The sequence below is a fragment of the Apiospora kogelbergensis genome, assembly GCF_038363985.1.
Source record: "Apiospora kogelbergensis strain CBS 113332 chromosome Unknown utg000001l_segment0_segment0, whole genome shotgun sequence".
Classification (NCBI taxonomy): Eukaryota; Fungi; Ascomycota; class Sordariomycetes; order Amphisphaeriales; family Apiosporaceae; genus Apiospora; species Apiospora kogelbergensis.
Genome location: NW_027117418.1, coordinates 7,612,992 through 7,637,798, shown reverse-complemented (window position 1 = coordinate 7,637,798; position 24,807 = coordinate 7,612,992). Strand labels below are relative to the sequence as shown.

Here is a 24,807-nt window from a genome sequence, read left to right as displayed (position 1 = left end):
TACTTGAAGGCTGCGAGCGCGGGGCCGCCTTTGACGTCCCGGCCCGAGGAGATGATAGGCGACTCAAAACGAACCTTGGGCCCAGCTCTTTACAGCCCCCAAGACGTGCCACGCACCGATTTCCCGCCCCCAACGGAGAATCGCTATTGAGCTCTACCCCTCCCTCTTTTTTCTAACCATATGCCACTCAGGGACTCTCCTGGACCAGGGATGCTCGCACGTCGCTACCATGAAGCCTCATCGGAAATCTTGGGAAAGTCTGGCTGCTGGTAAACGAGCAGCCACTTTGGCCAAGGTACCCGATCACTGGAGACTGAGCGATAGTGAGCTTTCAGATGCCAAGAAACAACGTGACCTGACCGGGTCTTTCATCCGCAAATTCTTGACCGAGGACGAGATCTTCATCACGGACCAAAACGCCACACAGATTGCCTCGGCAATCCAAGTCGGATGGCTGACTGCCCTTCAAGTTACCGAAGCTTTCTGCAAGAGGGCAGCAATCGCACATCAGATCGTATGTCGAATCAGAAAGTTATTCATTGATCCTCGCTAATCCGAGCTATTATAGAACAACTGTCTTCATGAGATCTTTTTCGACCAGGCAGTGGAGCGCGCGAAGCAGCTTGATGACTATTTCTCTCAGCACAACAAGACATGCGGGCCGTTGCATGGGGTGCCCGTTAGCCTGAAGGACCAATTCCATGTTAAGGGCATCGACACGACTATGGGCTATGTCGGCTGGATCGGCAGCAACCTGGGCGTCAAAACCCCTGAGCAGAGCCACAAGGTTGAAAGCCAAATTACCACAGAGCTGTTGGACCTGGGAGCCGTGCTCTACTGCAAAACGAGTCTCCCGCAGACGTTGCTCTTTGGCGAAACCAAGAACAACATCATCGGCGAGACTCTGAACCCACTCAACCAAAACCTCTCTTGCGGTGGTTCCTCGGGCGGAGAGGGTGCCCTGCAAGCGCTCGGCGGCAGCATATTGGGCGTCGGAACTGACATAGGCGGCTCCGTACGTATCCCAGCCGCTTTCAACGGGATCTTCTCGATCAAGCCTACGCCTGAGAGGATCTCTTACCGCGAGGTCGCAAATACCAACCCCGGTCAGAATACTTACCGTTCCACCGTCGGTTTCCTGAGCACATCCCTCGATGGCTTGGAGCTTATCTTCCGCTCCGTGCTTTCCACCGAGCCTTGGAAACGTGACCCTGCTGTGATCCCTATGCCATTCCGAGATCAAGTTGTCGATGACCTCCTGTCTCGTGCTAAACCTAATGGGGCCGCGAAAGCCTCAGCTCTGCCCCTGAAACTTGGGGTTCTATGGTCTGATGGTCAAGTAGGGCCGCACCCACCAGTCAAGCGGGGGCTCGGTATGGTAGTAGATGCAATGAAAGAAGCCGGCCACAAGGCATGCTATTTTCGTGTCCTTCCTAGTTTTACTCTTTGCTTTTGGCTGTTGCGGACTTCGGCTGACCAAGGTGAATACTCCAGGTAGTCGATTGGGATCCGCCTTCACAGTCAACAGCCAAGAGAGTACATGTAAGTCTTTTCTCCATCTCATTTTCTTCTCTATCCTCTTTACCAATTTTTCCGTTTCTGTACTGATTATGACCTTATAACATAGGTCGCGTTTCTCAAAGCAGACGGTGCTCATGACATCCACGCTCAACTCGATCGTTCCGGAGAGCCCCTTATTCCTGACCTCAGAAACAGCTTCCAGCTGAAACCCCCGATTGGACTCCTGGAGTACCAAAACTTCACCCTACAGGGACTCGACTACGAAGCACAGTATTCTGATTACTGGAACTCCACAAGCGCTGAAGATGGTACATGCCATAAATCAGGGCCAATCTTTTGTGTCTGGATACATGTACTTACTGACAACTCGATTTAGGACAAATCGTGGACGCAGTGATTATGCCTGTAGCACCGCATGCCGCCGTCATACCTGGGAAGTTCTACCACACCGGTAAGAAGCTCCCTTGTGGACCATGAACCCCAGATGATTGAGCTGACCGAAGCTTGCCTGATGGCTGGGGTAGATTACACAGAGGCAATGAACCTCTTGAATTACAGTGTGGTCGTGATACCAGTAACCAGGGCCGACAAAGATGTCGATCTAGTCGACGAATCGTACCAACCTCTCAACGCCACCGACAAGAAGAACTGGGATGCGTGTAGGTCTCGGTATACAATGAGTGTGCGTTCGAGGCTCCTGATGGCTGATTTACATGCTCTATATAGATGATCCGGAAGCCTACCACGGTGGACCGGTGGGTGTACAGATTGTCGGCCACAAGTACGAGGAGGAGAAAGTCTGGGCCATCGCCAAGGTAGTCACGGCTGCTTTGCAAACTTTCGGGCGTCAATGTTGATTTGGCAAGCGAGACTTGAGATTGAGATATTACACTTATCCGATCTGCGTGGTCATGATGAAATATATCCCACTGTTATTCTTTCCTTCAATGTTGAATGTGCAGCCTGTGCCGGGCACCGTTCTTAATGATGATTGTTTGTCATCTCCCGTCGCCGCGTTTCCTAAACCCAGAACTCTGGCCAAGGTCAGGTCGTCAGAGCGGAGGAACTATAGGGCATACGGCCCGGCGAGACCCTTTATACGCCAAGAACGGCGCCGCGTTCGCTTTAGCAAGGCAATTTCCGCCGTGCAGGGCCCAGAAGTCTCGGCATTAGTCAACTGAGAGTGAGCTGATGCACTGGAGACTTTCCCTTTAGCCAATTCTCAACATCGTCCGTCTCGTCACCAACAACATCCCACGAGAAATCCAAAGACAAAACGCCGTCCCAGCGAGCGCCATGGTGTTCTCATTTTAAAGTGATATGCTCGTGTTGGACTCTTCGCTTCTGCCATCTCACTACTGGAAAGAACTCAATAACAGAATAAATGATGTTCTCACCAATTCGACTCCTCGGAGTCATTCCACTACTGGCCTCTGCCACCATGGCAGAGCGCACTTTGCCCGCAGATCTACAAGTCGACCTCATTTTCCCACAGAATGACACGACCTATGCTCCAACTCAGTGGTTTCCGGTCGTCTTTGGCGTCAAAAACCTCGACGCCGTCTGGCCCATGGGCATCTCGCTGAGCGTCTACGTTATAGAAAACGAGTACAGCAAGATCAGACGCGGCCCCGATTGGAAATACGAGCTTGCGAGTCTTAATTTTGCCAACGCTCTTAATTCAACAATGCCAGGCGAATACTTCTCTCATATAGCGGCAGTCAACATGACCAATGGCACGACGAGCTCGTACACGGTCGGATGGGAGCTCGACATTCGGCACAGGTGTTTCGACAACGGCACCGACAGGAAGGAGGACGGGCCGTGGGATGGTTGGAGCAATTCTCCCAACGGTCATGCGCATCGCGCTATCAAATTCCACACGGCGCCGGGGGCGCAGCTTCCCGACATCGAGGCCACTGCCAACTCGTGCCTGGAGCCTGGTGTGGGCTATTCAACGGCAGTCCGTGTTACTAAGATGGGTGAAACGCACTGGAAGTATCCCGCCGAGACTTGCCCGTGGCTGGAGACCGACATCAAGCCTAGCAAGTGTGCATTTCAACCCGTTGCGAAAGAGCTGGCTGCCAACGTTTCAGAAGTCATACTGTCCAAGATGCGATGCAAGGAGGGCTCGTGGCAGACCATAACTGCGCCATGTCCAAGAGAAAAAAGCACGGCGTCGTCGTTATACAGCGTGGGCGTGGGTCTGGCTTTGTCTTTTGTTTTTGCTTTGTGCAATCTACTTTCCATCTAGGAGTCATACATGTCAGCACGTTGCATGTGTACTCGCATGGACTCGCATGTACTCGCATGTACTCGCAAAGAGTTGGCTGGACCGGGTCGCCGACGGCTTACGACCCGGCATCCTTGGTGGGTCCACACCGTCCTCGGGCTCGGTTCGGTTTTAAGATATCCAGCTGCCACTGTGACGTTGGCTTCCAGTAACAGCGTCCATGTACAAATAGGCCGCTATCTTCATTTATTTCTTCTGAGCAAATAGACCTGCATCTTCTTCGAAAAGACCAAGTCGTATTGATGCAGAAGATACTCAAAACAGCCGCAAAAAATGTCGTCGTCCAACTTGACAATCCAGTCTGCCATCAAGCTGAACAGCGGATATGAAATCCCCCGCCTTGGCTTCGGCGTAAGTTCCACCCACCACCACGTACCGGACGTCTTTGCCTCAGAGCCAACCCGCTAATTCCGGAAACGAAAACACCAGGTCTACCAGGTGTAAGTGGGCTTTTTCTATTTTCATTGTCACTAACCGCCAGAGGAGAACAGACCGCCATCAAGAGAAGCAGCCCGCTGACACCCCCCTTCACCAGCCCCATCGAGCAAGCCGAGTCCTGCGTGCGCGAGGCCCTCACCGCGGGCTACCGGCACGTCGACTCCGCCGTGGGGTACAGAAACGAAGCGCCCTGCGGCAAGGCGATCCTGGATTTCTCCAGTAACAAGGCCAGCAGTAACGCCGCCGCCGCCACATCACGGGAGCAGATCTTCTTCACCTCCAAGGTCCGGCCCCTGAATCTGTCGTACGAGAGCGCCAAGACGCAGGTCGACGCCACGCTCTCCGAGACCGGGCTGGGCTACATCGACCTGATGCTGATCCACGCGCCCTACGGCGGGCCCGCGGCGCGCAAGGGCGCCTGGAAGGCGCTGGTCGAGGCCGTCGATGCGGGCAAGGTGCGCTCCCTCGGCGTCAGCAACTACGGCGTGCACCACCTCGACGAGCTGGAGGCGTACATCCGCGAGCTCGAAGCCGAGCGCGGCGGCGCCAAGGGACAGGGCGGCGTCATCTCGGTCGGCCAGTGGGAGGTACACCCTTGGCTTCCGCGCGACGACATCGTAAGCTGGTGCCGCGCCCGCGGCATCGTCGTCGAGGCGTACTGCCCCGTCGTGCGCGGCGAGCGCGCCGGCGAGACGGTGCTGCAGGAGCTGGCGGCCAAGTACGGCAAGACGTGGGCGCAGGTACTGATCCGGTGGAGCCTGCAGAAGGGACACGTGCCGCTTCCCAAGAGCGTCACGTCGTCGCGCATCAGAGAAAATGCGGAGGTGTATGATTTCGAGATCAGCGAGGAGGACATGGCGAAGCTGGAAACAAAGGAGTACGCGCCTTGCGCTTGGGATCCTACAACGTCCCCTCTGGACAAGTAGACCCTGGAAGTGGCAACGAGTATGAGACACAAGGAAATTTGACAGAAGCAATAGTGGTACATCTCATAGAAAGCTGCAAAACTCTTGGTACAATTTTCCTATTGAATCAAACGCCCACCCGTATTTTTATTTTCCGTTTTCCCATAACTCCAACTGAATTCGAAACAGATCAAATATATGCACTCTTGTTGTTCCCCTCGCGGGTTATATGCCCAGGTTACACCCTCTTTTGTTGCCAGTATAGACCCCTTTCTTTTTTCCAGTCCAGTGTAAAAATACAGCCTTGTTCAAGTTAAGCAGCCCCCGATCCGACCCGCTCCAAGATGGGTCTCTGGTCCCAGCGTTCTTCTTCGATGCTGCTGGACTCGGCCTCCTCGACGTACGTGTCATCGTCTTCGTATGTATCGACATCGCTGTAGATGAAGAACTGCACGAATACACCCAAATCCAGGAACAAAGTTCCCAGGCTGCCTGCGATCCACGAAAGATTGACTAGGATATATCGCCAATAGATATGGCCGGCCTCGCCGGGCTGGCAGTGTCCAGGGCGCGCGCAAGTCGGCTCGTAGGCGAAAATAGACAGCACATAGGTCAGGTTCCCCAAGCAGGAGAAGAGGAAGAAGAGCATGGAGATGCCTTCGACCGACTTGCGCCTCCAGTTGAGCAAGAGCTGCGGCAGGCGGGATCCGAGATACAGCAGCGCGCACAGCCAGCCGAAAATCTGGCCCCAGAAATCGAATTGAGGACCTCCGTTAGAGGGTTCGGATTCATGGCTGCCCGAAGCGTTGCGGCTCAAGTACCATCCCGCCACGCCGGCGACGCAGACCATGAGGATGGCCGTCGTGTGGGTGAAGAGGACGCGCAGCTTGGTGGGCGGCGGCGGCGGCGTGGAAGGGGCGCCGGTGATCATCGGGACGGCAGGGGAGAGATGCTCCCAGCTGTGCCAGCTCTGGGTGCTGCCCCTGCGCTCCCTGTTTCTCAAGGTGGCGTCAAGTAAGCCGGTCCTCTCATTCGGCGCCCCATTCTCCCTCACGCGAGGGGCCTTGGGCTTAGGCGGGGCTACTTCGTCTTTCCAAGTAAAGCCCCTGTAGTAGAAACATTGACCCAGCAAGACCATATCCGCTATAGTGTAGTATATGGCGAGAATGAGCATAGTGGGCAAGACGCCCTGAAAGATGGCGCCGAGGATGTTGAAGACATCACCGACTAGCCAGAGGATGATGAACTGCAACGAAAGACCTTCGGCAGAGCCGCGTCGGAAGTTCTCCGCAATCTGCGGACTGAAGACGACTATCCATGCTGCTATGGATATGGAACTTTGGGGGTTAGGAGGTTAGCTGGTGGGCTTTTGGCAGTGACGACCGAGACAAAAAGCTTTGGCGACTCGAGAATATACATATCGAACTCCCGATTTAATATAAGGAACAGCCCCAGGGTTGCTTTGGCGCTCGGATTTGATGGATTGACTCACCCACAGATCCCCGATATTGCTTCGACATCCAAATTCAACGGCCCTGTTGGAGGGGCCATGGTGGTGGTGGTGGGTGGGTGGATGGGTGGTGTCAGACGTAGCACAAGATAGCCAGCCACCAGAGATATATGTGTGTCAGATACTGAGCAACAATAGCCAATGTGAAAGCTAGCGCATTATCTGCAGAAAGATATCAGTAGTCAATATTACAAAGAAATCCTCAGCGAGCGAGTGCTTGGTAAGGAAATCAATATCCGTTTCGATTCTCGATAACGAGTGAAGGCGAACGGCCAAGAAAGAATATGAGAAACTTGGTAGTCATTGACTGACTATGACAGGCAGTTTTCTGACTAGGAATTTTATCCACAGTTTTCATGGCGTAACTCAGCCGGGGCCACTGCAGTTCCACGTGCCCGGTGATGACGCTAAACAGCCAGTTTTGCGGGGGGCTAGGGGGACAGCCAATTGCAAGTTGCCCCCAATTGCCCCCCATTAGCCATGCTGCTCCTACTGGGTTAGGTACTAAGCTTTCTAAGCTCTCCGCTTGTCTGCTTTCCTTTTCAGCCGCCGCTCCAACCATCCGACACCCAACGTCACGTCACGACATCCGCATGTGGCCCCTTTCCGGGATTAGGTTACCTTGGACTGGATGATCGTCGGCGTTAGCCATCCATCCCTCTGCCGCCTTGGTTCGTGATACAATTCTGTCCTTGGCCGATAACCCTGGTGCGTGAGCTTGTGCTGGTGTTCAAAGTGAAAAGCACACTTGTCAGGACAGAGTTTGGTTTTGGGGGTGGCAGGATCGGGCTCGACGGGCCATAATGTCTGCCGATCTCTTCGCCGAATTCGAGACGCCGCCGGCCTCGCAAACGCCCCAGGCTGCGAACACCTCCTCGGATCCGTTCGACTTTTCCAGTTTCGCAGCAAACAAGCAGCCCGCCCCGGCGCCTCCACCACCCCAACAGCAGAGCCACCCATGGCCGGCATTCCAGTCGACTCCGGACCCTTGGGCGACGTCCACGACCACCAAATCGACCGCAGCAGCACCAATATCACAAGGGAACGACAACGATGATGACGATGAAGGTTGGGGCGAATTCGAGGTGGCGCAAACCACAAAACCCGTGCCAAATCCAACACCCCCTATTCCGGCAGCCAATATCGGCAGGCCGTCGCAAAGCATTCCTGCAAGAACGAGGATAGTGCGGGCAGATACGATGGATCTGTTGTCCAATAGCCTCATCGATATACCAGGTACAAGCCGACCAGCAGGAAGAACCCCGGCAGCCCAGAAGCCAAAGCCACAACTAGAGACAATCAGTCAAAAGACCACGCGCAAACCGTCTACTCCAGATCCCAATGTTCTGTTTGATGCGGACGATTTTGACGGCGATGACTTGGATGATGATGATGATGACTTTGGAGATTTCGAGACTGTTGCCTCGCCTGTGCAAGAACCCAAAAACCTCATCTCTAACGACCTACTCGTCTCGCCGCCGGCGACAACGGATGCGCGATCCAAGAAGCCTGCTTCCCAGATGTTAGCTACTCTGAATGTGCAAGGGCATGCCTCCAACTATCCACAGGCCCCCAAATCTCCGTCTTTCCAGGAGCGGAACCCCTTTCCCGGGCTCGCCCTCCAAAGGCCCACGCCACCCGCCGTCGCTTCCAAGGACAACCCCAGGACGTCGCCCATCACTGCCTGGCCGTCAATGGATCAGAATGACTCTGCCGGTAGCAATGCGATGGAAGATGGGTGGGGAGATTGGGACGCTTTCGACTCCAATAAACCTGCCTCTACGAAGCCTGTTCCTGCAAAGTCTGTCCCTGCAAAGTCTGTCCCTGCAAAGTCTGTCTCCACAAGGTCTGTCTCTACAAAGCCCGAGAAAGTCAGCGCGGTTTCACAGGAGACCAATGCGAGCTGGGACTGGGACGCGGCCGATCCAACGGCCGACGATACCAAGGATGATGGTACTCAGGTTCCTCCTAGTAATATCCCCCTCCATCCGTTCTGTTATCGATCTTCCCCCAGCTCCTTGCCATGGCCAACACATCACTCTACAAGCCCGTAAGTGGGCAGCCATTCTCTACCAAAAATCGTATAATGTCCGACCCAAGGACGCTGGAATTCCTCAAGGGTTACATATCCCTTGCTACGGTTGCAGCTCGTGTCATAGCTGGCCGAAAACAACGCTGGCATCGAGACAAATTCTTAGCACAATCAATGTCTATTTCGGCGGCTGGTAGCAAGGGAATGAAGCTTGCGGGTGTAGACAAGACTCAAGCTGCACGAGACGATCGCGAAGCAAGTGATGTTCTGGATGTTTGGAAGGAGCATGTTGGCCGCCTCCGTTCAGCAATCGCCGCTGCCAATTCAACACTGAAGGACCAGCATCTCAAGATGCCTGAATTGCGAGACAACATGCAAGTTCAAGCTGCCAAAGGTGTTCCTACATCTACGAAAGCCTGCGTAGTATGCGGTCTCCGACGGGACGAACGAGTGGCAAGAGTTGACTTTGAAGTCGAGGACAGCTTTGGTGAATGGTGGGCCGAACATTGGGGCCATTTAGCTTGTAAACGGTTCTGGCTAAAACATGAAAATGCGCTGCGTCAACGGTGAGAGCCATCTTGACTGCTACCATTCAAGTGTACTGCTCGAATCCCCCACGAACTCTTACCCCCAAGACGAATTGCAGCCAGCCCTCTCGACATCTGACACCTGGGTTTGGCGCAAACAGGGACTGCCCCGTGAAGACGTAGTCATCGCGGGTTTGAACACCTTTGCGAGCACATTGACAGCTTGCACGTCAATTGATTACAGCTCTTACTAACAAATTACGAGTACTTCGACCGTCCAATGGTCGCATTCGAAGTGTCAATAACTAAAGTAATGCATGGAAGGCGCCTCTCTTCCGCATGTTATCGCCGTAGAACTTCACCATCACGCACATTGTATACCCCACTGTGAACCAGATAGCTAGTTGCTAGAAATTCATCCAATCAAGGTATTTAGTCATCTAACTGTCTGGAGTACATGCTTGCAGATATAGGCTCTTTTTCCTTTCTTCAACAAGGGAACTAGAGGTCTCGTGCTGTTATACGTCTCAGTGTCTTGAGGACAGAAACGATCCTCAACCATCAATGAAGCCTTTTCTCGCTGGCCAACTTTTCACCTGGTAATGTCCAATAAGTGGTGTAATTTCCTCATATGCTTGCTTTCTTCGCTGCCAATAGACTAATACTGTAACTCTTGCATGGACCGTCTTGGCCAATGGTTGTCTCGCAGACCATAGCTCGGGCAGAAACCCTAGCTTTAAGGAACAGTATCCGGGCGTTGTCAGTCATGACCGCGCCGAGCCGACGTGTATAGTATAGGTCGTCACAGGGTAGACGTATACCCTGTAGTTGTACTCTAGCTTAAAATAAATCAATGAGGCCAACGGACGCGAACTCTGGAGGCGATATTACTGACTTTTCCATCTTGTTCCCTTCGCATTAGTCTGGTCATTAGTGAGGGAGGTTGATTCGCGTTGATATGCAAGTGTTCAGCCAGCTCAAGTCACGTTCTTCAGCCAATATAAAGGCGTGTGGACTAGAGTTGCATACTGGATTATATTATTAGCATTACCAGGCCTATGATAGACCTCCAGCCCCATAAGATAGAGGTATGAGATCTATATTCTGGTAAAAGACTTGCTATTACTTAGTAAACTGCGTACTGTTTCACTGGGGTTGAGAAACTTGTGTTAGTCTTGCTAAGAAACATAAAATAACCATCTTGTTATCACGCAGGTGTGCGAATGCTTCTCGCCCCTTTTCACCCCCTTTTATCTAGTTTGCAATAGTCTTTTAGAATCCAGATCGCATAATCTCGGAGGTGACAGGAAGAGGGGCAACACTGAAGTCTACATACACCGAAAGGTTGATTTGGCCAGAGTAACTTGGGCTGCTGTTTAATACGGGGCTGCCTCATGTCCGGAACCTTCTATAGATGTTGGCTTGTGCTTGTAAGTACGAGGCTTAACCCCGTACATCCTTTCACCAATCAAGCAATTCTCTGCTCTGTGGTACGGGGCACCTGACCGGCGCTCCTGAGGAATAAACAAGGAACCCCACCACCCAATTATCTTGAACCAAGCCGGCGCTCCACGCACCTTTCTTCTTCATTTTTTCCCTCCAGCCTTTTTCTCAAGCTTCCTTGTTCAGCTTCCACTTTTCAGTTTCCTCCTTCGGCTGTTTCCCTACCATCGGCGACAACAGTTTTTCTCATCTAGTGAGTTGCTACCCTTCTCATATTTTACACACACGTTCCTCTATTGTGTACACCACCTCTACTGGTGTACGCTGTCTCTTACTGTATACACGATCTCTGTTTCTAATAACCATATTCCCTCATATAGCACAATCCAGATGGATATCAGTGCTTCGCATACGCTATTTCCTTACATTATGATAGTTTAGCGTGCTATCACCACAGTCGATTTGGACAATCTCGACTTGATCATTGACGAGATCAATGACCTCGACGTGCTTGACAGCTAGCTAGAGACTTGTGGTACACTTCACGTTTACTGCGAAATCTTCAAGTTCAAGTAGTCCACGTTCGATGGTGGCGCAGAGACTTTGGAAGTGGCCAGCGATGATACCCCCTGCCAGTCACTCAAACTCAGTCAAGACAACGGCGATAGCGGTGACAATTCGCTACGACAAGTTTGCCCTGATGAACATAGTGGACGTACCGTCCTCGTCGCCCTGCCCAGGATATGAGGCTCTACACTCCTCAACGTGTTAACTGCACTCTTCAATGTGTTAGAGTGCTGCCGGCCAGATTGGTGATGGCTTTGTCGGTGTCCCGCATCCTGACCCAACCCTCTGAAAAAGCCAGGATCGTCTACCGAGAAGCACTGGGTCCGATTCATTTCGCAGAATGAATTACTTAAGCTTCTTGGATAGCCCCTCGGGATGATGGGATAAACGTCCGGTATTGGCACAGCTATGAAGTGGTGCGCTCCATCAAATCAGACCACTCGACACGTCGAGAGTGCTGCTTCCTATCACATCGTGGGTGACCTCGAGGCACTGGAGAAAGTAGGCTGCAATTCCTCGGCTGAGGGAACCACTAAGAAGGTTTTCGATGATAATCTCGCGCTCTTTCACTTTGAAGAGAAGAGCTAGAAGGCCTTTGCCGTCGTCTTAGTGTACTTGAGAGATGCTGACTATACCACGGCACCTTACATGGCACCGCCTGGTACAGAGGGATACCGCCTCACCCGTTCTACGTGCCAAGCTGCTGCCGTTGCCCTGAGGGCAGAGAGCAACGCCGTGAACGACGGAATCCCGAAGTAGAGGAGCAAGCGAGATTCACCTCAGCATCAAGTGAGACGCCATGGTCCTATATGTCTCTCCAGGATATTACAAGGAAGACTCGGAGCAACACAATGCCAAGAAGGCCAAGTACGAAATTGATTCTAAGCTGCCCAGCGAAGCGTTCAGGGACAGCATTACAGACTCCCCACTGGCGCTGAGAGATAATGCATTCTTTCCTTCTTTTCGTTTCAATGTGAAGGCGTCAACCCAACAGAAACGAAACCGAGAGATAATGTATCATGTCCCATACCTGCCAATATGGCATGGGCAGCGCCTTACACGAATGACCCAAGCACGGCCTATGCTGCTCGCCAGGCGGCTTTCAACCACACGTGCCCTCGCTGCTATCAAAACGGACCATCTTCTGGAACCAGGATATCTGCGAGTACAAGGATGCAAGGTGGCAGTTCCTTATTGACGCTAACATTGATGATGAGCGTGGAAACGACTGCGATGGCGATACTTGTCCCCAGATTTTGCAATTATATTTGCTGGAAGGAGACTGATACTGTCATTTTGCCCTAGGAGCTCGTGTCCTCCCTGGCTTGGGTTACGATACCGCCAACTATACCACGGCGCCTTTTATGGCACCACCTGGCAGGCATGGAGGGTTACCCGCCTCATCCATTCTACATCCTGGGCACCCTACCCGCCAGTACTGTTGAGGAACCCACACCTGTAGTGCTGCATTTATGCCCCGCCACATGTAACACACAGGGTCTCTTCTTCCTCTCTCCTTTATCTCAATTTGCTACCTTCAGCTGCTCGTCACGCTTTGCTCCGACCAGGGAATATAGGCCTCTTGGCCTATTTTCGAACCTTGGCCAAAGCCCAGTGGCTGTGGCGTGATAGAGCGGTATGGTGGTTGAGAGCACTTGGAGATGGATGACTTGTCGGGAGATGAGTTAAGGGGTTGGGGCTCTCACCAGCTTGTGATTGTAACAATCTGATAGCCACCGTACCCATTCCCTTGTCGCAAATATTCTCAAGGACGCTACGATCGATCAGGCGAGCAAGTTCATCTGCGAGCTGCAATGCGCAAAGGGCCCTGGTGCCCTATTAACAGCCAATGTGGTGGCATTTATCAAGGGTGTAAGTAAGACGAGAAGACCGTGGAGATGCCCATTAAATCTCCCAGAAACATGGTCTCACGATGGATGAGCTTGCGAAGCAGAAGGGAAAACCCCGATTCGACGGAGCCCGCAATCTGCGGATGGATTACCTCAATGCTGCGTTGAAGGATATTCGAACCCGCCGCTACACAAGGACCTCCAATCCAAGCAGTCCGGTATCGTGTTGAAGAGTGTTGATGGTGCCTAGGCCTGATTGGGATTGCCGGTCATGATTGACGGCTCGTTTGGACAATCATGAAATCCTTTGGTGGTCCATATTGGGTTGCGAGATCAAGGCAGACTGGATGCTGGAAACTTCTGAGGGCCAGCTTCGGGACTACTTTAGGGCCCATGGTATGGGCAGCGCCTTACATGAATGATCCGATCTCGGCTCAGACGTCTCTGCAACAATGCCGACGAAAACGATGAGAGAAAGACGTGGATGCAAAAGAAGTCTGCTGGATGTAGCGAGTAACTAGTAAGTACGGCGAGACGTGCGGCTGGAAGACCCATACCGTATGATGATGTAAGAGGTAGCAAGCAGCACGCATTCTATACCATATTGACGAAATACAGCAGGACAGGACTGTATATATATTTGCTATAATATATATCCATTGAAAACCGTCGGGGTTTCTTGGCCGTGCAATGTTACCATTTGGTCACGATGAGTCTACTACGACTCCCAAACTGGTTGACTGCATGTCAGGTACTCATCGATGCAAGGGCCTTCCTGCCTCATACGGAAGTCATCCACCATGTTGAGCAAGCAAGGGAAAGTCATATTGACTGGGTTTTGATTTGTGGCCCAGCATCGCAAGTGCTCTGCTTCATGTCTTGACTGATCGATACACGGTGAGCTATCCAAAGCCACATTGATCGTGCCTTACACCCCTTCCTACTGCCGGGTCCTGGTCTTTGGCAAGTCTACAAATATTGCCCTCACTCTCTTTCTCCAATTGGACTCTCTGCAAGCACATGCGTATGTATGCAGGCAAGCAGCAGGCGTTCTTGTTTTCTCGCCCAAAAGGCTGGAACGAACGAACAATCGAACAAACCAACAAACGAGCGATCGACTTTTCCCACCACGCTGCACTGCACACTGCACGCAGACGTAGACGCAAGACGCCAACCAAGAAGACGCCTACGACCTACGCCTACGACCTACGCCTTCCGCCCCCACAATTCTTCGACTCTCACAATTGAGCTTGGGAACTTGAACACCGAAACACAAGAACACAACACACACACACAACAATACAAAGAAACGAGCGGGAGCCACATCAACCTCCTCTATTTCCCTCTCCTCACCACCTCCATCACCGCCGCCACCGACCTTTTCTCGACTCTTCTGCCAATAACCACTCCTCTGACCCCCCTTTTTCTACTCTCCTCCTCCTCCTCCTCGCAGTCTCTCGCACACCTCACCCTCTCTTGTCCTCTACCCCTCCCCCAGCCCGCCACCAAGGACTCAGACCTCCCCTGTCACCTTGACCCGCACTTCTCCCGCATCCGGCCTTTCTTGTGACTACTGGCATATCGGTTTCATTCCTACCGTCTTACAACGCTGGATGCCATCGTTGCCCGCTTGATCGCACATACGGCCGCATACTTCTTCAATTTCAAGGCTGCAAAGCTTTGCTTGCGGAACACCCAGAGGCCATTTCACGGTTCTCCAACTGCTTGCCCACGCGGTTAGTTGGTGGTCTGCATCTACAAGTATAGACCTCCCAGGTTCTTCCTACTAGTCCCCATACTCTCTACCTTACCTCAAGGTACCGCACACCCACGTACTACATCCTACTGGACGCACGGAAAGCAACAATACGGCCTAGAGAGAACAGCAGACAGACAGCTTGAGCTTGGTTCGTTTAATTCTGCGACCAACCAGACGCAACAATCGTCAACCCCACTGCCAATCCATCCCACTCTCTCTGCCCCCAAGGGAAACAAAAGAAACAAGACCAGGACAAAAAACTTCCGTGATTTACTCTGAGGTAAGTACGTTGGTGGAATGGCCGGCGATGCCCCGCTTTGGTCTCGCTCCCTCTTTCACTCACTCACTCACTCGCTCGCTCGCACCCTGCCTTTCCCCTTCCCCTCTCCATCTCCACTGCCCGCTGTTGTTACAGTTTCTATTTTCTACTACCACTTGCACTTGCTGGATCGTGCAGCGCAGATGCACAGAAAGCCCACCACCGGTCAAATATAGCCATCTTGGCCATAGCCTGTCTTGACACGCCCGCTCACCCATATTTGTTAATGTCACATGAAATATCCCATTTCCCATATCACCCTCTCCACCATTCGACCTGATCTGCATCTTGTCTACTGCAAAGTGCGAGCTTATCAGAGCTAACCAACGCCGCGACTCAACTAGCTAGGCCAGCTCTCTGTTTTCGCCCACCATTCGTCAACAGTAAAAAGGGCAGCTTGTTTGCGCAAATCAGCATCAACACCAAGCATCACCCTTTCGCATAGTGCGTTGCTGCTGTCTACCTGCATCGTGCGCTACACAGGAAGTTCTAGGCTTTTTCTTCTGGTTCCAACCTAGGCAGTCTTCATTCTTGTTACTTGCCCTTTTACACCATGTCTGTCACGCAAGACGCCATCTCGCCCAATGGCGACATCCTTGATCAAGGAATGGATAACCTGAAGCTTGAGGGAGACCTCGGCCCAGATGGGCAGCCTGCTCCCAAGACTGACGAGGAATACGCCGCTACTAGCTTGACGCTGCGTGCCATTGTCTCTTCCAAGGAGGCCGGCGTCATCATTGGCAAAGGTGGCAAGAACGTAGCCGACCTACGTGATGAGACGGGCGTCAAAGCCGGTGTCAGCAAAGTGGTACAAGGCGTGCATGATCGCGTGTTGACCATAACTGGAGGCTGCGATGCGATCTCTAGAGCCTACTCGATAGTTGCGCGCGCGCTGCTCGAGGGGGCACCAGCGATGGGCATGGGCGGCGTTGTCCAAAACAACGGCACACATCGTATGTGACCGACCCCCGAAATCCATGTTTTGCTTGAATGGACTTTGCTAACCTAATCCAGCCATCAAGCTGCTCATTTCACACAACCAGATGGGCACCATCATCGGTAGACAGGGCCTGAAGATCAAACACATCCAGGATGTGTCAGGCGTCCGCATGGTGGCACAGAAGGAGATGCTGCCACAGTCGACCGAGAGAATTGTGGAGGTCCAAGGAACTCCCGAGGGAATCCAGCAGGCCATCTGGGAAATCTGCAAGTGTCTGGTCGATGATTGGCAGCGTGGCACCGGCACCGTGTTGTATAACCCTGTGGTCCGTACCCAACCGGGCGGTGCGGGGTCTCTGCCCAGTGCTACTGGCGCAGCTGTTAGCGGGGCTGGCAGCTATGGCGCTGCTCCCAGCAGAGACTATGGAGGCCCCCGTGTCACGCGAACAGGAAATGGAGCCGATTTCAGCAACGGCGGAGGACGCCAGTACCGCCGCTCCGATTCCGATGCAGGCACCCGGGATCGCCAAGGCCCTCCTACGCACGACGAGAACGGCGAGGAGATCCAGACCCAGAACATCAGCATCCCCGCCGATATGGTGGGTTGCATCATTGGCCGAGCCGGCACCAAGATCAGCGAGATCCGCAAGACGTCTGGCGCCCGCATTTCTATTGCCAAGGTATGATGATGACTGAGCCGTTATACATGTATTGTTACTGTGCTAACAGTGTTGAATAGGCTCCTCACGACGAGACTGGCGAGAGAATGTTCACCATCATGGGCTCGGCCAAGGCCAACGAGACGGCGTTGTTCTTGCTCTACGAGAACCTGGAAGCCGAAAAGATGCGCCGCAGCCAGACTCAGGTGCAGGAATAAAGAAAAGGCTTTGTGGATGGTAGATTTCTTCCCAAGCCAAGCAAAGTGGGAAGGATTACAACCTCTGTGAGGATTGATCCGTCCAGCTTTACTGTTGCGATTTCCCATGTTCTTGTACATCAAGCCTAGCACCGGCGCTGGTTAAGGCTCACTGGCGGGTGCCTTGCACGCCCGCTCTCGCCAAGGACACGGATTGATATATTTTGTCTGGAGTATTTCTAATGTTGGTTGGATTTGGCGAAAGGAACCCTGGTTGTAAGGCGGGGCGATTCCAGATCTGACTTGCCGCAAGGCTGATGACCTCTACCAATGCTGGCGGGTCAAACGAAACGACGTAATGACGACTACTCTTCCATTTCTTTCCCCCGACGAAGGCGGCCGGCGTGATCGGCTCTATTCTTCAAGTCTGTTTTCCTTGCTTCTTATTTCAGATATCCAAACACACCACCCACACAGAGAGAGTCTCACATAAACACCACTTTCCCGACTTTCCTTTGCGCAGTTCTCCGTTATCCACAAGACGTCTTCGACATGGACCTATTGGCGCCGGTCGGGTCTTATGGATGAAGAGGCAGCATGCGCCTACGTAATCGACCTCACTCTCATGTATCAAGATTCCCGTTTGTCTGGATGAGAATCGCCCCAATCTCGTCACATCGCGTTCTTGCCTTTATCGCGATCCCCTCCTCGCTATCTCTATTTCCTTTCCCCCACCCATGCGCACTTCCAAAGCTGCCGTCCTCTATGCAGGCAGCTAAGAACCATCATCAACAACAACAACGAAATCGGCGGGCCTCGTGTCGGTCCCATGACGACGGACTGGGTTGCATATTATGTTCACTTTCTTGGAGGCTCGGACACAACTCTCTAGGATTAAGCCTGCGATGAGGTGGGAATTGGGATGTCAAGTAGGCCAAAAAAATCAAACAGCCCCTGGGGCGGCCCCGAATGATCAATTGGAAGTCTTTCTGCGACGTGATGATGTTTATGAAGTGCGACGTTGTTGTGAAATGCAAATGCCATGCCTTCGACGGATGCCATGCCATGCGGCGGCCATGGACGGACCGAGCCTCCACTGGACGACTGGACCCCTCCACTACGCCTGTACTTATGCACCCCACGGTCAAGCTCTAGCAGCAGTGCTAAAAATAATGTACTCGTGGGTATCTCACTCTCATCCACGGGTCCCTTAAATCCTGCCAATCTGTCATCAACTCACGCATGATGATTCCAGGGTCCAGACTCGTTTTCTCTCGTTAACTGCTTGTCTTATGGTTTGATTCGATTCTAACCCGTGTCTTATTTTATTATTCCCTTCTCTTCTTTCCTTCCCACTCTGTCTCCGTCAATCGACCTGTCTTCATCCTTGTCGTTGCCCCTTCCGCTCGTTATTTACTTACCCACCAAATCGTCGGCTGTTTGGGGGTGAGCCGCGCAACTTACCAACCATGGCGCGTACCAAGCAAGTCAAGCCCATCGAACGCCAGCCCTCTTCCGAATACGTAGGTGGGCAGACAGCAGCCCCAAGCAGGCGGCATGTCGATCCCGTCATGGCGCAATCCGACAAGTCCAACGGCGCATTGAGCCCACCCACCAAGGCCGCCGTCGCCGCGTCCGTCGAGAAGGCAGATGCTGGTGTGCTGCAGCTGGTGATTGCCGTCGCAGGCATTTACGGTTCCTTGTAAGAGACATGTTCCTTCCTCCCCAACCCTGTTATGCAGAAATAAAGATAGAGCTTGCTGTGACTGACTATATTCTTTCTTTGCGCCCGTCCAGCTTGACATGGGCCTACCTGCAGGAGAAGCTCACGACGACGCCCCACGGGCCCCCCGGGCGCGACCGAGGTCTTCAAGTACCCCGTCTTCCTCAACACGATCCAGTCCCTGTTCGCCGCGACCACGGGCGCCATCTACCTGTACTTCAGCACGCCGCGGGGCGCGCCCCTGCCGGCCATCTTCCCGTCGCAGCGCATCGTGTGGCCGCTGCTGCTCGTCGCCCTCACCAGCTCCCTCGCCTCGCCCTTCGGCTACGCCAGCCTCGCCCACATCGACTACATCACCTTCCTGCTGGCCAAGTCGTGCAAGCTTCTACCCGTCATGTTCCTGCACATCACCGTCTTCCGCAAGCGCTACCCCCTGTACAAGTACCTGGTGGTCGCGGCCGTGACGGCGGGCGTCGCCGTCTTCACGCTGCACTCGGGCAAGAAGGGCGGCTCCAAGAAGCACGCGACGACCGACGATGCGGAGCGCAACATGCCCTGGGGCTTGTTGCTGCTGTCCATCAACCTGCTGTTCGACGGCCTTACCAACAGCACCCAGGACTACATCTTCAGCGCCTTCCAGCCCTACACGGGCCCCCAGATGATGTGCGCCAACAACCTCATGAGCACCGCCGTCACCGCCGCCTACCTGATCCTCAGCCCCTGGCTCGTCCAGACCGGCATCGGCGAGTGGCTCGGCATGGACGTCGCCGGTAGCGCCGGCGAGCTCGGCGAGGCCCTCCAGTTCATGGCGCGCAACCCGTCCGTCTGGGCCGACGTGCTGGGTTTCGCGGCTTGTGGTGCTGTAGGACAGGTGTTTATCTGTACGTTCTATCTTTATTCCCCGCCCCATCTATTACATATACTCTTAGCATACTCGCCACTAACCTGAAACCAGTCTACACGCTCTCCACCTTCTCATCCGTCCTGCTCGTCACCGTCACCGTCACGCGCAAGATGTTCACCATGATCCTGTCCGTCGTCGCCTTTGGCCACCGCCTGACCCAGATGCAGGTCCTGGGCGTCGGCCTCGTCTTCGGCGGCATTGGTGTCGAGGCCGCCATTGCGCGCCAGGAGAAGATGGCCAAGGAGGAGGCCAAGCGCAAGGCCAAATTGGCCAAGGCGCAATAATGGAAGAGCATTTGCCCCCTTTTCTATCTCTTTCCTCTTTGTCATGAGATTCGACGTGGGGATGATACGTACATTAAGAGAACATAGAGGAACGACGGCATTTGCGCGTGCTTTTCTTCTGATGCGACAATGCGGAGATATTTACTTACCAGGTCAGCTGAAGGAGAGAATAAGACCAGAGGCTAGGAACCGGAGGGCTTTTTGATTTTGAAAGATGGATACCCTTAAGAGAATTCTCGACACAGCAGATAGCCCTGGAAATGTTCGGTCGTGATAACCGGCCAGCACATAGAAATAGAAGGCTCGGTTATCCACAGGTGTTCGGTTGCATTTGAATGGAGGTGCTTGTCCCTTACAAAACTCCAGTCCCGAATACGAATCCTATGAATGGAGGAATATAAGTGTGCCCTTGTAGGCGAAGTCTAGACACTACCACGGAGCTTGAAAATCCTGTTATTATATATGACAGAATCATCGCTTAAGTCTCATAGGGTGGGCTCGTCACATTTTCGCAGGACATGGAATGTTTGGGTATGTGTTTGGATTTTTTTTCGTAGATTTGGGTTGTCCTACGAGACTATATACAATTACTTAATGACTTTATGTGGCTCAAGGGAATATAAGCAATCACTTGAGACGCAACTAAGCCCACAGGGAAGAAGAAGAGAGATGGTAGACCGAACCCCCTTGACAACCTCCTTGTGCACGTGCGTATTCTCATTGTGAGCTATCCCCTTGTCCCTCCCGGCCAGCGTGTGCAGGTTGTGGATGGGGGTGTGTAAATCCATGACGACCCCCCGGGCGGCACACGCGTTTTCCTCGGCGTATTTCGCCTTGAACCCCCTTCCTTTCCTTCCTGCCGTTCCATGCCAGCACTTCCCATCAAAACTCCTGGATTAGACTAGACCGTCGTCGTTCAGAAAACGGACATATGGCAAGGGAATATCCCTGCCTGGGTCACAACCCAACCACGAAGACGCCTCCCCCGACCGGATTTGGCAGCGAACAACAAAATAAAATGAAACGCGTTTCCGGGTATATTCCGGGGATCGCCCATGTAACCGACATTTTGCTACGCTATGCCGTTCCTTTTGCATGACGGAAGAATAATAAGAGAACTCCTGATTCTGCTTGTAAGAACGAACGTATGACTAGGTTTACTGAAGGTGTGAATTTGACAAAGAAGATTTTGGCTTGTTCGGTAAAGTTCTTCCTGAACAATGTTGTTTATAAAAAAAAGTTGTCGTTCGGTGCTAGGTCAAGCAAGCCATGTCCAAGAAAGCCTCATGAACTAGGTGCTGCCTATTCATAAGCCCGAAAGCCAAGGATGTTGTTGAGAACGCCCGTGTATGCCGTACAACAGACGCTTCGCAAAACCGAAAAAAACATCGAATTGGCTAGTTGGATGGAAATGTATGGAGCGGTTACACGTCTCGCGGTAATATCGGGACGTATGAGTCGTAAGTCGTCGATCATTATGTTTGCCACATAGAATACAGATCTTGGGTGTTTGGATGTTGAGCCATTGGCTTGCTCTATAACACCTCGTCGATAGACCGCACGATAGGCGTTTCCCCCTTCGTGGGAGGGCTTCTAGGGTCGGCCACTTGAGTAGGTCGCACAAACGGGTCGAAAGGATCTCGTGGGAACATTGTTGTTCTTGGTGAGAAGAAACCGTCGTTGGGCTCCTTAGGGGTTGGCGGCACCTCCACAAACTTCATCCCTGCTATCTCACCGAGAGAGTCGTGCAATGGATTGCTCGTCATAGTCTCAGCTCTGGGTGACAACAGGGCATCTTCGTCAGGCAGTGCTCGTGTGATGTGCGTATCTTCATACACCGGTGCTTCGGCCTGCCGGTTGAGCGACAAAGGCTCCTGGTTTCCGCCAAAGTGTAGGCTGGAGAACCCGAGGCTTTGAATCCCTTGCCCGAAACGGTGCATCCCAAAGCCCGGAGATGGTGGAGGCTTGTATTCCTCACGAGAAGGGGGAAAGCCAGGTGAAGGCGGAGGCTTGTATTCGTCACGAGGAGGGGGAAGCCAGGTGAAGGCGGAGGTCTAAAACCGTTGTGCGAAGGCGGGAAGCCCGGTGAAGGCGGTGGCTGGAAGAAGGACGAGTTTCGGGGTGGGAAGGAAGAATCGGGTTCCGGCTCTAATAGCATCGGCGGCTGTAGTCCCTTCTCGTGATCCAAGTCCAGGTTAAAACGACCAAACTTTCCCAGGTCCTTCTCATCTTCCTTCTCGGCCCAGGAAAAGCTGGATGGGGCAGAAGATGGGCCAGGCGATAGGGCTTCTAGGTTCGGTGTGGATTTCGGCCGAGCATTGACCGGACTCTTTTCTGGGCTCTTTGTGCGCCCCGACTCCTGGCTTTCATCCGGAAGAGGCGCACTGAGGGGCTCCTTGGGGGTAATGTCGATAGCATCAGCCGAGAGCGTGAGTCTGTGTTTAGTAGGACTCCGCCCGCTCTTAAGCCCGGCTGCAGACCGAGGGAGTCTCTTCTTGGCAATCTCCTTCTGGAAGTCCTGTAAGCAGTACATGAGTCGCATGTTGGGACTGATCCATCGACTTTTGGACTGCGCAGCATAGTATGCATCATTGACGCTCATACCAGGGTTCTGGTAGAGACCGTATGCGATGATGAGACTGGCAGAGCGACTGGCACCCTGTTGGCAGTGGACGAGCACTTTCTTGCCTTCCTTTGTCCGTTTCTCAATCATTTCGCAGAGCGTCATGAGATCAGTTGCGATGTCTGTGTGATGATCCCATGGCATATGGATGTACTCGGGCTCTTTGGAGATATCCAATGCCTTGGGAGTGGTGGGTGTCTCCACCCGATCCTCCATTGGGTATTCGAATGCTGTTGCGAAGCTAGCGGTTGACACAGCAGTATCGGGGATAGGCGACTCGGCCGCCGGCTCTTCCTCCTTCGCTGATTTGGCAGAGAACGATTCCGAGAAAGGGTTGGTCACTTCTCGGGCCACGTTGATTACAACGTCGAATTTAGCGGCCTCGTCCGCAGTTGGCTCCAGGTAGAGATAAACGTTATCCTCATAGATGGCGATTGGTCCATCGGGGTAGCCGGGGGATTTCTGATCCTCATTCCCTTCGCTCTCATCGCGGAATGGTTCCATTTCCATACGGTTGGCAACTTGAGATCTAATGGGAGAGGAAGAGTCTTCCTCCATAATCGGATCGTCAAAGGTGGGTTTGATGATGGAGTGTTTAGTGGACGGACGCAGCAACTCGGACAGACCCGATTCTCCTCGCTCCAGAACTGTAGGAAAAGTCATACCGCCAGCGGGACCAAAGGTAGCAGATTTCATGCCAGAGAGCATATGCGGCGAAGACGTCGAATGCTTAAGTGCACGTCTTTGGAGCATGGGCAACGCAGGAGAGCTCGGTACATCGAGCAGGGTAGGGCGTATGCTGGCCCCAACGTTAAGACCTTGCGAGTCTGTCTTGAGACTAAGCTGGCTTGGCTTGCGCTTCATGGCGGGGATGGCGGGCTTTATGAATGAGGGCGAAGAGGGCTCGGAAACCAGACTCGACGATAGCGATGTCTGGAACGGTGGCTGTATTGACAGACCCTTCATATTGCGCGCTCGTCTGGGAGACGGAGATGTCATTGGTCGTGGTAACTCGGATGCGCCACCGTTGTTGACCGTAAGGGTGTGCATGTTAGATGACAAGTCCGATGACAAGCCAGAAAGCCCGCCAAACGTGGTCGCTGGGAACGAGTTAAGAGGTATTAGGTTGACAGGCGAGTCGGGTGAGGACGACGGTGATGGATCAGAGAGAGAGGAAGTATCCGTGGTGAGCGTGGTAGTCGGCGATGAGTCTGCCGATTCCGAATTGTGTGTAGAAGTGCTCTCATTGTGACGGTGCAAGTGATCTGCGAGCGGTCGCAAATGTTGCTGTTGCTGTTGAAGCTGCGTCGGGATCTGTGGCGCACAAGTCGGCTCCATGTCCATCATCTTCGAGTCCACCATCGTAACCATTCCTCGTCCACTCTCGTCGTATCCTTCGGCTTCGGGGTCCAGAATGGACATGAAAGAGGGAATTTGGTCCTCGTATAGTCTGCGAGCCGCAGCCGACGGCATGTTTGGTCTCTATTAGTGGTCTCAGTCGGTCGCTGGAATTGCACACGCGCGGGTGTACGCTGAGTAGCTTCTTTCAGTTGAACCTTTGTGGTATTTGGCGTTGTCTGCCAAACGAAGCGCACAGGTCGTCGCGACCTGGATTAAATGTGTTGTAAGGGAAAGCTATCCAATGAACGCAGTGGTGGATAAGACGAGGGCGATGGCCTGGTTTTGGACAGCGCTGCTGAATCCTGTGATTGCCGTACTTTGCTTGCCCGTCTTCTTCCTCTGGAGATGCCCCGTTCTCGTTCGGCTTAGGCGTTGATGGATATTACTAGAAGCGGAGGAAGTAGAAGAGAGAAGAGAAGTTGGCGGCAATAAACGTGAAAATTGATGGTTGTAAGTTGGGGGGCGGAGTCGGATGGTGACGGGGGTGACTATGTCGTTTCCACGCAACCACTATCGCATGGCAGCAATTGGCTGTCAGCACCTTGAAGTAGAAACGGCAAGTACCATAATAGATACAATACAAGCAATGGGGGATTCAGGGAGGGGGGTGCGGGCGGTTGTAGACGAGACGAAAAGTCCGAGTCTTGTCGCTTACAAGTAAGTAAAATGCGGGCGGGTTGAAAGGAAGACCGTTTGGGTTCTGACAGGTTTGACAGGAAGAAGAAGAGAGGGTTGTAGGAGGGCGGTAGAGAAACAAAAACAGACGGGCCAGAACAGTGACAGTACGGCAGTACAGGCCTGACACAGGGCAATCTCTGTGCGAAGTGTATCTGCGTTGTGTGTCTGTGTCTGGGTCTGGGTAAGGACTGGAAGGTAAAGGCAAGTAGGGTAAGTGTGGGAAAAGAAGACAACA

At 53.0% G+C, this 24,807-nt stretch overlaps 8 protein-coding genes across 8 annotated transcripts; 6 read left to right on the top strand and 2 right to left on the bottom strand.

Annotated features, from left to right (window-relative positions):
- Nucleotides 1-229: 229 nt before the first annotated feature.
- PG998_002455 (uncharacterized protein) lies at nucleotides 230-2,378 on the top strand (the record flags this gene model as incomplete). Its single annotated transcript, XM_066869273.1, has 7 exons — nucleotides 230-514; nucleotides 569-1,481; nucleotides 1,529-1,542; nucleotides 1,628-1,829; nucleotides 1,898-1,972; nucleotides 2,046-2,180; nucleotides 2,248-2,378. The coding sequence occupies 7 exons, from the start codon at nucleotides 230-232 to the stop codon at nucleotides 2,376-2,378; spliced, it is 1,755 nt and encodes a 584-aa protein (XP_066737688.1).
- Nucleotides 2,379-2,962: 584 nt separating this feature from the next.
- PG998_002454 (uncharacterized protein) lies at nucleotides 2,963-3,775 on the top strand (the record flags this gene model as incomplete). Its single annotated transcript, XM_066869272.1, has 1 exon — nucleotides 2,963-3,775. One exon carries the CDS (start codon nucleotides 2,963-2,965, stop codon nucleotides 3,773-3,775), a length of 813 nt encoding a protein of 270 aa, XP_066737687.1.
- A 312-nt stretch (nucleotides 3,776-4,087) lies between these two features.
- PG998_002453 (putative aldehyde reductase) lies at nucleotides 4,088-5,178 on the top strand (the record flags this gene model as incomplete). Its single annotated transcript, XM_066869271.1, has 3 exons — nucleotides 4,088-4,165; nucleotides 4,244-4,254; nucleotides 4,350-5,178. The coding sequence occupies 3 exons, from the start codon at nucleotides 4,088-4,090 to the stop codon at nucleotides 5,176-5,178; spliced, it is 918 nt and encodes a 305-aa protein (XP_066737686.1).
- Nucleotides 5,179-5,470: 292 nt separating this feature from the next.
- PG998_002452 (PQ loop repeat-domain-containing protein) lies at nucleotides 5,471-6,708 on the bottom strand (the record flags this gene model as incomplete). The annotated part of the gene is made up of 2 exons (XM_066869270.1): nucleotides 5,471-6,494; nucleotides 6,650-6,708. The coding sequence occupies 2 exons, from the start codon at nucleotides 6,706-6,708 to the stop codon at nucleotides 5,471-5,473; spliced, it is 1,083 nt and encodes a 360-aa protein (XP_066737685.1).
- Nucleotides 6,709-7,470: 762 nt separating this feature from the next.
- PG998_002451 (uncharacterized protein) lies at nucleotides 7,471-9,269 on the top strand (the record flags this gene model as incomplete). The annotated part of the gene is made up of 2 exons (XM_066869269.1): nucleotides 7,471-8,717; nucleotides 8,768-9,269. The coding sequence occupies 2 exons, from the start codon at nucleotides 7,471-7,473 to the stop codon at nucleotides 9,267-9,269; spliced, it is 1,749 nt and encodes a 582-aa protein (XP_066737684.1).
- Nucleotides 9,270-15,717: 6,448 nt separating this feature from the next.
- On the top strand, nucleotides 15,718-16,980 carry PG998_002450 (RNA binding protein- heterogenous nuclear RNP-K like protein; the record flags this gene model as incomplete). Its single annotated transcript, XM_066869268.1, has 3 exons — nucleotides 15,718-16,117; nucleotides 16,179-16,783; nucleotides 16,843-16,980. 3 exons carry the CDS (start codon nucleotides 15,718-15,720, stop codon nucleotides 16,978-16,980), a joined length of 1,143 nt encoding a protein of 380 aa, XP_066737683.1.
- Nucleotides 16,981-18,428: 1,448 nt separating this feature from the next.
- Nucleotides 18,429-19,870, top strand: PG998_002449 (UDP-Glc/Gal endoplasmic reticulum nucleotide sugar transporter; the record flags this gene model as incomplete). Its single annotated transcript, XM_066869267.1, has 3 exons — nucleotides 18,429-18,661; nucleotides 18,779-19,563; nucleotides 19,638-19,870. The coding sequence occupies 3 exons, from the start codon at nucleotides 18,429-18,431 to the stop codon at nucleotides 19,868-19,870; spliced, it is 1,251 nt and encodes a 416-aa protein (XP_066737682.1).
- Nucleotides 19,871-21,405: 1,535 nt separating this feature from the next.
- On the bottom strand, nucleotides 21,406-23,966 carry PG998_002448 (Tyrosine-protein phosphatase pmp1; the record flags this gene model as incomplete). Its single annotated transcript, XM_066869266.1, has 2 exons — nucleotides 21,406-21,744; nucleotides 21,849-23,966. 2 exons carry the CDS (start codon nucleotides 23,964-23,966, stop codon nucleotides 21,406-21,408), a joined length of 2,457 nt encoding a protein of 818 aa, XP_066737681.1.
- Between the last annotated feature and the right edge of the window lie 841 nt (nucleotides 23,967-24,807).